This window comes from Anomalospiza imberbis, chromosome 1 (assembly GCF_031753505.1).
Source record: "Anomalospiza imberbis isolate Cuckoo-Finch-1a 21T00152 chromosome 1, ASM3175350v1, whole genome shotgun sequence".
Classification (NCBI taxonomy): domain Eukaryota; kingdom Metazoa; phylum Chordata; class Aves; order Passeriformes; family Viduidae; genus Anomalospiza; species Anomalospiza imberbis.
The window spans coordinates 38,799,194-38,809,713 of NC_089681.1; the positions used below are offsets into that span (position 1 = coordinate 38,799,194).

Genomic DNA, 10,520 nt, shown 5'->3' on the forward strand with positions numbered 1-10,520 from the left:
ACCCACAAAAGTAATTGTAAAGGTGTGAAATGATAATCAGGGGATTCACTGATTTAGGGGTCACACTTACAATCATCATCTGCCTTTTTGCTCCCAGCCCGGCAAGCTGGAGACAGTAATTTATTATATAAATTAAGAACTGTTCGATTTTGTACCTCCAGCGAAGCAGCAGCAGAGGGTGGAGAGCACTTGCTCTCCGAGCCCCCGGCCGGGTGGGATGGAGCGGCCAGGCGGGATGGAGCCAGTGGTGCCTCCCCGCTGGCCGGGCCGGCCGGGCGAGGGAGGGCCACCGACGTGGCAGCAGCGGCAGCAGCGGCAGCAGCGGCAGCAGCAGCAGATGTCCCGACGTGGGAGAGGGCGCTGCCGCCCGACAATTGCCCTCGGGAAGGCACCCAGGTGCCCTGTGCCGCAGAGCCGGGTGGCCCCGACGGCATCCTGCACCCGCCCAGCCGAGAAACGCCGCCTGCCCGGGCCCGCACCCCGCACCTCCCCGGACCGCCCCTGCCCCCGCACGGAGCCAAGCCCTCGGGCCGCGCTGGGCTGGGCCAGGCCATCCCTGGTCCCGGCGGGCAGGCGGGAGCCGGCGGTGAGCGCGGGGGTCCGGGCGTAGGGAGGGGGCGAAGATGTGTGTGACTGCTGGGGCAGGAGCGGGAGGGGGCCAAGGGGCCGCAGCCGCGGGGGGACGGGACGGGACGCGACGGGACGGGACGGGACGGGACGGGACGGGACGCGACGGGACGGGACGGGACAGGTCCGATCCGCCGGGACGGTGCGGGCGCTTCTTCTCCTGAGCCTCTCCTGTCCCTTCCCAAACACTGTAAAGGGAGTGGTGCTGCCCAAAGCAGGATGAAAACCAAGGCTCGTAAGTGCCAGGGCCAGGCTTTTCCCTGTGGCTGGTCAATTGCTGGCAAATGGGAATATGTGGTGTGATTTCAGCCACACGGCGCTGGAAAATACACAGGGCGTGGGAACGTTCCAGTTGCCTGGCTTCCGAAAGAGGTCACGTCTCCTGCTAAGGAGGACGCCTTCCTTCCTATCGCACCAGCGTGTTCAGTACTTTTTTGTTCAGCTAGCATCGCCTTGCTGCGAAAACAAAGTGCTCTACGGCTATTGCCACAACATACGGGTCTAAAATGTATGTTACCAAACGTTCTTAAAAGCAGAGTTGGAAGGTGAGGAACTCGGGATGAAACAGGTCTGTAGGATCTAGAGGAAGATAGTTGCTTTAATCCTACTAGTAAGGTAGTAAGGTAGCTTTCACAATACGAGTCTTTAATAATATATTTTGTATCTGCACAGAAGAACACTGCAAAAGAACTTGCTGTTTGAAGGTCAACTTCTTTTTTTTGGTCAATATCCCACTATTGTAATGTATTGTGTTTCTGGGTTTGCACAATAGAAGAGTGGTGCTTGAGCCTGAGAAATCATGTTCAACTTCAGATGCATCCAGAAGTTACTGCAGTACCTGAAATTTTTTATTTTTTTAATTATCGAGAACACCTTCTGTATATTTCCTCAACGCAAAAAATATTTTGCTGGTGAAATAGTACTTATTACTGGCTCTGCAAATGGAATTGGAAGGCAGGTTGCCTCAAAACTGGCTCCTTTGGGAGTAACCTTGGTTCTGTGGGACATCGATGATGAAGGTAACAAAGAAACGAGCAGATTAGCCCAACAAAATGGAGCCAGCCGGGTGTTTGTCTACCACTGTGACTGCAGCAGGAGGGAGGATGTCTATGAACAGGCAGACAAGGTAAGATCTGCATTTTTGCTTCTTTTTAATATCCTGTTGAATTTATTTTTTTTCAGAAACCATCCCTAGAGAGAAGTAATAATGTAGGGCAATGTCTTTCTCCTTTTGAATAGTTTCTAGATGGAACTTAAACTATGGTTGCAACAAAGTAACTGGGTTTAATTAGTTCTGTTGAGATATCCATTTCTATTCTTCACTGTGAGATGGTAATGTTTAGATTAAGAGTGTGATAAAACATGCAGCAGAGATTATCTCCATATATTAGCCTATTCAGGCTTTGTAGTTTCTTTAAGATATTAATAAATAATTTTAAAATAAAAGAACAATCAGTGGATGATGTAAAAGGGGGGTTATTTCCTTTGCCTATTTGTTTAGGAAGGAAACTGTAGTTCTTTAAGGGTGATGTGGGATGTCATGTTTTCAGACATGTCATTAGGATGTGGCTGGTCTCCAGTCAAATTGAGAGCTTCAGTTCCTTTTTTGATCAATACAGGTAGAAAATAAGGTAAAGAGCTCCATTTTCAATGAAACTCTTCTGCTGTGCTGACCAATGCTTTGTAAACTGTTACCTTATTATTATTTTTATTGTCAAAGTTCAGGAATTGGACATTGAACATGAATAATTTTTACTTTTCCTTAACTGCCTGAAAATGCTCCTCGGTGTAACTTCACTTATAATCCAGTTAGTCACTCTGCAAACTTCATCCAAGTGTAAACTTCTGTTAAATTCTCAATGTATATGCTTATATACATGACTCTCAAGTCACATCTTTGACATTCTGTGTCTGAAGGCATACATCAGAGAAATTAGCTAAATTATTTTATGATGTGAATGTTGATAGATTGTTTCAGAATAGACTGGAAATGTAACATGAATTTTCTACAAGTTGTGGGTGGAAAGGTGGGGACATGGAGGGACTCGGTTCTTTGTTTTTTGGTTGTTTTTAATTTTAACCAAATCAGATTAAGTCTTTCTGAGCAAGGTAATGAAAGTTTGAAACACCTTTTTTTACTCAAGAAATTTTCTTAAGGAAAAGTACTTTTAAAAGGTAAGTTGGATTCAGGATCTGTAAGTATCTGGAACTGCAATTCTCCTGCTTTCAAATCAGCAAGGGTTTCTTTTACCCATACTTGTAAGTATCACGTGGGCCACAGCTCACTCACACTGTAGACAAAAAAAATGAACATTTTGAAATTATTTGTTTGCTCTTACTTTAGCAGAGTCTCAAAAGGTTTGTTTTGTGCCCCCCAGTAATTTTGGATCTCCAAACACATTAACCAAATCAGCCACAGGACTCCAGCCTGTGGAATTTGCTGTGCCCAAATCAGCAAACACTATTCTGAAGTGCACAGATCGTCCTGCCAACAGAAACTTAAAGAGCAGTTCAAAATTTAAAAATTGCTGTTAAGGTGTCAAATTATTGTTAACAACACCAACATATTCACAGATATTTGCATGTATTGTTCAGTCCAGGTGGAAATAGAAATTTTCTTAGATGAAGACCTTTTCAAATATGGATCTCCTCTACTCTTGGAAATACCTGCAAATTTTTGATTGGTAATATGAAAAGACTTGAGCTTGGACACAGAGGTGAAAGCAATAGAGAGGAAGTTAAATTAATTTGTTTTATTTGGTATACTCACTGCTGCAAAGCATAAGTATTTCCCCATAATGTAAGTTTTGTTTCTAGGAAACAAAAGAGATCATTGAAGTCTCTACAGAAGAGTTTTTAGAACAAACTGGTCAAGTGAACAACAACTAGTTTTCAAAAACAAGAGGTGTCTACCTGGGAATTCTAAAGGAAATCGGACATGTATCTGGTGGGCTAGAAATGCAGAATGTGTGTTTTGCTATAACAGATGATCAAGGAACAAAGCATAGTAAATATGTCAGTCTTAAAAGGCACTTGAGAGGACACAAACACACTATGAACCTGTTTTACAGAAAACTAGTAGAAATTATGTTAACAGAAGAATAAACAGACACCTAAAAATATACATAACGTAGAATAATCATCATGACTTTTTCTAAATGGAAGCCAAGCTTCACACATATTTTATAGTAGTGAGTAAATAAAATGCTGCCATTGCTGAAGATTTGCTGTCATGTTAAGAAAAGGAGGATCATCATATGGACTGACATAGCAGTTAAAAGAGTGGGGAGAAAGTACAGATGTGTTCTTCAAAGGAAGAATTGAGTAATCCTGCCATACTGAACAGTGTGGGGTTGAGCAGTTAAAGATTTGCATTCATTTATGCAGATGGAAGGGTGCAAGTATCTCAGCCCTACTTGTCAATGAGGAGGCCTAAACCTGACACAGCTGAAGAAATGCCAAACAAATCTTCACTGAGTGCTAAGGCTCCCTGAGAGAGCCAAAGGAAGGTCAAAAGTTGGGCACCAGATCCAATCACCTGTTTCCAAATTGCTAGACATGTAGGATTTTAACATTTTTTTAGTTATACCATAATTTTTGAGACCATAGATAATCATCTACCTTTAGTAGAGAAATCTGTGAGACTGATTCTTCATACGGTAAGTAAATCTTGGCCATCTGCTTTGATACAAATCTAAATCATGGCACAAAATCTTTTGAAAACAAACCCAAATGGAGCTAATGATGGCTTTATCTGTCTATTTCATGGTAGATGCTATTATGCTCAGAGGATGGTATCCCCCAGTTATGTTAGCTGAATTATTTCCAATTCAGAAGAAATTCTATGGAAAAGAGGTTGAGCAGGCTTAACAGAGGAATGCAGGTTCTCACAACAACAAAAATAGGGGACTGGATGTGTTCTGATTGCAGTTAAAGTGTGCTCACGGTGTGTTCTAAAGCTGCATAACATTTTACCTTTGGTTTCTGTGGAAGCCAAAAGTATTCTGGAGTTCAGGGAGCAATTAGACAAATTTGGGGAAGGGGGCAGGGTGGAGAATCACTGGGATATATTAAAGACAATGATATAGATATCTTATACCTCTCAAAAGGTCCTAATTTGCAGCATGTGAAAAGTTGAGCACACGGGAGACTTCAGAGCCCAGGTCCTTTTTGCATTGCTTTCCACCATGAGACAAGGGCTGGGGGGCTTAGATGGACCTTTGATCTAATGTAATACAACAGTTCTTGCATACTTATGTTTTCATACATATCAGTTATTGCAAATGTACTAAACATTTTCATAAATGAAGCACAAGAGGCAAGGATACCTTCTAAAGCTTTCTGTTTATCCTTTTTTTTTTTTAATTCAGGTTAGAAAAGAAGTTGGAGATGTTACTATTCTAATCAATAATGCTGACATACTGATTGGGAAAAAGTTCTGTGACCTTACAGATGAAGACTTTGAAAAAACCTTCAGAATCAACTTCTTTTCTCAAGTCTGGGTAAAGTTTTTGTGGGTTTTTTACTCCTGAGTGACCCCAAGGTACAGACAAGTATTTTGGTGTGAAAACCACAATGGTGGCATCTACCTTAAAAACTCCGCTAGGAATAGGGATGTGAAGGACCTTGACTGGGGGAATATATGTTTTCATGATCATCCTGTAATTGGAGACAGTCTCCCCAGTATGTCTCAGTAATGTTAACACAAACCTGCTTGGGCACTCTGGTAAGTCAAAGTTTGTGCAGCTGTATCATGAAACCCACCCCACCTGTAACAGCTGTGGTTGAAAGGAGAGTGCTGACGTGATGGCATGTGACTTCCCTGTTCCTGATGTTTCCAAAGCATCTGAAGGCTTTGCCTAAGAGACTTGCAGCATTAGGGGAGACACAGCCATGGTTTACTGGCAGATCTACAAGTGGTATAATTAGAGTTGGACTCAATGATGTTAAAGGTCTCTTCCAGCCTAAATGATTCCATGATTTTATGCTGCACATGTTGCCCTCCAGGCTGTGCTTTCTTTCCTAGTCACCATCTGATTGAAGTACGTAGAAATCTAATCCAGCTGGTAAGAATTTGTTTTGGTTTTTTTTTACCTTTGGAAGAATTTGCAGTTATTTGGGATTTCAGTAGATTTAGGAGATTTTTTTTTCTTTCTTTTTTTTTTTTTTTTTTTTTTTTTTGCGAGAGAGTGTTATTATTGCCCCCTCTTGCAGTTTTTGTTTATATGCCTGAGTGAACAGTCTGCATCGGGGAACAATATAGCACTGCAACTCCTTTGTTAAAAGGCATTCCTCAATGGAAAATCATTGTAGATAGAAGTCCTCTAAGTATTCCTCAGCCACACTGCATCATTCTTCCAAATACTTGAGGAAAATGGGCTGGGAGAGGTGTTTCCCCTGAAAGGTCTGAAGAAATGCAGGGCAGGAGAATAGCAAAGTACTAAGCACTCACACCTGGAGTCTAATAGGATTCCTCAGCTATTGAAAAAAAAAAATCGTTACTGCTCTTGTCTCTTTTCTATATCGCCCCCTTTGTAAAACATTAGCATTCTTCCCAGTTCGTATGTGGGTGCACCACTGTGGGTGCACAGTGGTGTCCTGGAGTGCTGGAACTGTCAGGCAGTTCGGCTTGTAACAAACAGGACCCACAGACGGCTGAACTCGCCTTAATGTGTTGACTTCTAGCTCCCTCTTGTGTACCAAACCTTTAGCAATAGACAAATTGTGAGGAACCGGGAAAGCAGAGAAAATACAAACTTTGCTGCTTTTAATAAGATGCTTTTAATGCTGTTAGATCTTCAGACAGAGGGCAGTCATTCAAGGAAATGTTGTCTCTCATTTAAAAATTGTTACAGAGATAAAATGTCATTTGGGCTTCTTATGCATTGAAGACCCAGAAAGCAGGTCAGGTTGTCCCATCTAATTTTGGAATGAAATATTTTTTTTTATGCCTATTTATAAAGGGGACTTTAAAATAAATGTACTAATATTCTTTTAGACTTGCAAGGCCTTTCTTCCAGCCATGGTGGCCTGTAACCGTGGGCACCTGGTTAGCACAGCCAGTGGAGCTGGATTACTGGGACTCTACGGTCAGTCAGGTAATTATTGTCCACTGCCATTACAAAATAGATCTACATACTCATCGCTTTTCTTGGACACCTCATAAATGCTTGTCTTAAGCAGCCTGTACTGACAAGAACCTGTGGGTGCCAAAGGTGATGGTGTACTGGAGTGGGATGGTGTCACATGCCTGACCAACACAGGGAGCTCTCTCCAGGTTTTACTGTCTGGTTATAGAATATCTTTCCTCCACATAAGAAGGACAATTCAGCTCATACACGTGCAGTGGGAGGGAGCCCTGCATACAAGTTGTCTAATGTTTTCTCATGACAGCTTTTCTGCAGGTGAATATTCAGAGACCTGAGACACACAAGGGTTGTACCTGGAACTACACATTCAGTTGGTTTTTCAAGTGCAGAAAGCATTCTGGCATAATTTTCAATAAAATTAATTTGAATTAAGTATGGCTTAAGCTATTTAAAGCTCAGTATTCTCAGCTGTTTCCCTCAGCAGTCTGCTAGTCTAGCCTATTTCATCAGTCTGGGTTTGCTTCCCAGTCTCTCCTCAAGCCTCTCTTACATGTTGATTGTATCTCTGAGGTCACCCTAAGAGAACTTGAACTTCAGTGTAATAAGGATCTCTTGTTTCTTCTGCTGATTGATGGTGTTACTCTAGTGTTTATTTGCCACCTCTTACCTAGGGGTTACCTTGATATATCATCAGTATTTTGGTATTGGTAATACAAGTCACATTCAGCTTTTATCATATAACTGTAAGGCTTATGGGAGTGGGCCTTCCCATCCATGCATTATAACCTTTTACACCTTAGATATATATTTTTAGGCTGTGTGGTCCCATCATTCACTGTGAGTGAACTCCTGAAGAACAGTAAACTACTTCTGATGCCAGTCTTTGGAGTCAGTCTTTTAGCAAAATTGGATTTCATTGTATCTAGCAACTATTTTCACATACATTTGAAAAGATTTTAGGAAATTACATGTAAGGCACTGTATTAAAATCATTTCTGACAGTTGGAAGACTCTAGAATAATTTGTGTCGGAAGCAATCCATGAAGGTCACTTGCTCCATATCCCCAGATAAAAACAGGCCCAGATTAGGTTAGGTTGCACAGGGCTGTGTGAGGGCAAGTTTTGATTATCTCTGAGGATAGGGTTCCATACATTCATCAAACAATAAAAATCAGATAAGGTTCAGCTTCTTCCTGGCCAAACAAAACAGTATTTTAGTTGCAGGGCAAATCAGAAATAATAGGCTGAAGCAGCATTTATAAGTAAGGTATTTTTATTTTACCACTAGAAATAGTTCTTTCTGAAATGTATCCTATGATATTAAAAGCTGAAGATATTCTGAACTGAAAGAATGCCTGGTTGGTATATGAGTATCTGGAAAATTTACAGAAAATGCTGAATAAGCTCATTTGCCTATATCTTTCTACAGTGCACTGAAAAAAAAAAAAACCTCCTCTGAAAAGGATTAATTTTATCCTTAGGCAACTGTGCATCATTCATGGGAAGAGCCATTAATCTCCAGAGCTGGATCACCAATATGCTTTAAATACTAATGCTAATGATAGAACTAAATAATATCATGGCTTAAATGGTATTACAAAGAATTCAGATGTGTATATAGCTTTTACTATATAAAAGTGGTGCTTTTAAAATTTTGGATATTTCTCTTTTCTTCCCTTTCAAGATTATTTGGCAAGTAAGGGTGCGATCATTGCAATGATGGAAGCCATACATTCAGAACTGTATCATGGAGGAAAACATGGCATTAAAACCACAATCATTTGCCCTTATTTTATCAGTACTAGGTCAAGCAAAGGCTTCAAAAGCACGTAAGTAAAGCTTAGATTTGTACTGTTTCATATCTAAAAATATGTGCCACTCACTGGGTATATCATATTCAGTTCTTGGTTGGTTGATTTGATTTTCAATTCAGTATTTTTGTCCTATTGCACAGACATAAAGAAATACAAGTCTTGCATACAGTGAATGACAAGAGCTGTGCAGTAACCTCACAGTCAAGGAACAGTTGGGGATACACAGCAGTATTTAAGGGTTAAGGGAACCTTATTTGTCAGAAGAGTGCTGATGTTCTCTGCCCCAAGTAATTTTGGCAGTGTAATTACAGTTATGGCTGTCAAGATACCCATGACCTGTCCTTATTAACTGTCTGCACTGGCAGGTGCTGTACTTCTGAGAACAGCTGTGGTGATGGTATCTGGTGGGTGGCTCTGCGGCTGCACTGATGGGAGAGGCTGCAAGCACGGAATGAGCCACTGCAGGATGCAGTGATCTTGGTTTTTCAGTGCTCTGCTCCTGCTTGCACAATTCATCATCGTGCAGCAGCAAATGTATGCAGAGCAGAACCCTTCTCCTGCCTGGGGACAAGCCTGGTCCTGGTCTATTTAGCTTCAACTCAGCATTTACAACAGAAAAAGACTGCTGGAGAGCAATGATGCTTAGAACAGCACACAGTATGGCTAAGCTTGGAAGTTTCCAAAGCTGCAATCAAAGTGGGCATCAACTTCATTGTGGTCAGCTTTAAAAAAGTCATTAAATTCACAATTTCATCGAAGTGTTTTCAATTTATTTTGATGATAGCAGGAACAAAAAGGTTTGGAGATTCCTTTTCAAGACTATGTCAGGGAAAGGGGGGAAATGCATAAATTATTCGATTATGTATGTGTGTGTATTTAGCACGAAAGTTAAGGTTTATAATTTCATAACCCTTTCTTTCTTGTTTTACAGAAAAACCTGTTTGTTTCCTGTTTATGATCCAGAATATGCAGCCAGCAAGATCGTGGATGCAATTAAAAAGGAGAAATTTTATCTGATCATGCCTCCAGCTGTATACTTATTTGGTCTCAAAATGTAAGCATGTGACTTGTCTTCTAGCATTACCTTCTTTCCTTTGCCATTTGCCTGTAAAATCAGCAGGAACATTTAGTCAAAACAGTCTTTTAGTTAATATTCCTGTGGTCAATCCAGTTATCCAATTTTAAAGAAACAGTGGATTTGATTTTTTAGTAATCTAGGTAAGTATCATTCCTCTGGCCTCTTCTGTCTCTAAGAAATGTTTTAAGCTGTAGTTGGGTATAGAAACTTCAAAAATTTTCCTGAGATGGTACACTGGGAGCAATGCCTGGTCTAGCACTGTCTGCTTCCAGTCCCTGCCACCACTGCAGGCTGGGCTTTCACAAAATGTCTTGGTCTGTCATTCATTTTCCCAGTTTATAACATTGAAGTGCCAAATGTGTTACTACCAGGCATTAGAAGTATTGAGCACATATAATGTATTTGTCTTTTCTTTATTTATAGAGTACCTTTATCTAAAAAAAATAGGCTAATTCAATATTTGTCTCCTCAGTTTCATGCCTAGAAAAGCAGTGCTATTCCTTGAGTCTTACATTAAGTTCCCTGAGAGCATGGAAGAAGCCTTCGGTCAGAAGAAAAAGGATTGAAATAAGAAGTATTCTGAAGACCTCAAGTGCTATCTAATTGAACATTTTCAGTTAAAAAATAATTTTAAATACTATTTATTCCTTGACAAATAATTCACTTCTTTATGCTATTTTACATTGGTCAGCATGCCATTTAATTCTTTACAACTGTCTTTTATGCCTTTATGTTTGGCAATTTTCTGAGAAGCTTTTGAAAAATCACTAAAATTTTAAATAAATTAGGTATTATGTTGAATGCCCAAGCAACAACTTTGCATGGACTGTACTGTTTTCAGTCTGAAACTTCAATGAGGTATCCTGTTAGTGTGGAACACAATTCTGTTGTAAATAATGGAAAAATGAAGAC

The 10,520-nt window shown here is 40.6% G+C and overlaps 1 protein-coding gene across 2 annotated transcripts; it reads left to right on the top strand.

The window, feature by feature from the left end:
• Positions 1-794: 794 nt before the first annotated feature.
• On the top strand, positions 795-10,267 carry LOC137472874 (epidermal retinol dehydrogenase 2-like). 2 transcript variants are annotated; one of them, XM_068188379.1, is made up of 7 exons: positions 795-999; positions 1,400-1,753; positions 4,998-5,129; positions 6,626-6,725; positions 8,401-8,545; positions 9,462-9,584; positions 10,081-10,267. In XM_068188379.1, exons 2-7 carry the CDS (start codon positions 1,427-1,429, stop codon positions 10,172-10,174), a joined length of 921 nt encoding a protein of 306 aa, XP_068044480.1. In that variant the 5' UTR covers positions 795-999; positions 1,400-1,426; the 3' UTR covers positions 10,175-10,267. The 2 variants fall into 2 exon arrangements, with proteins under 2 accessions (XP_068044480.1, XP_068044470.1); XM_068188369.1 differs by lacking the exon at positions 795-999 and having other exon boundaries at positions 1,123-1,753.
• The last annotated feature ends 253 nt before the right edge of the window (positions 10,268-10,520 follow it).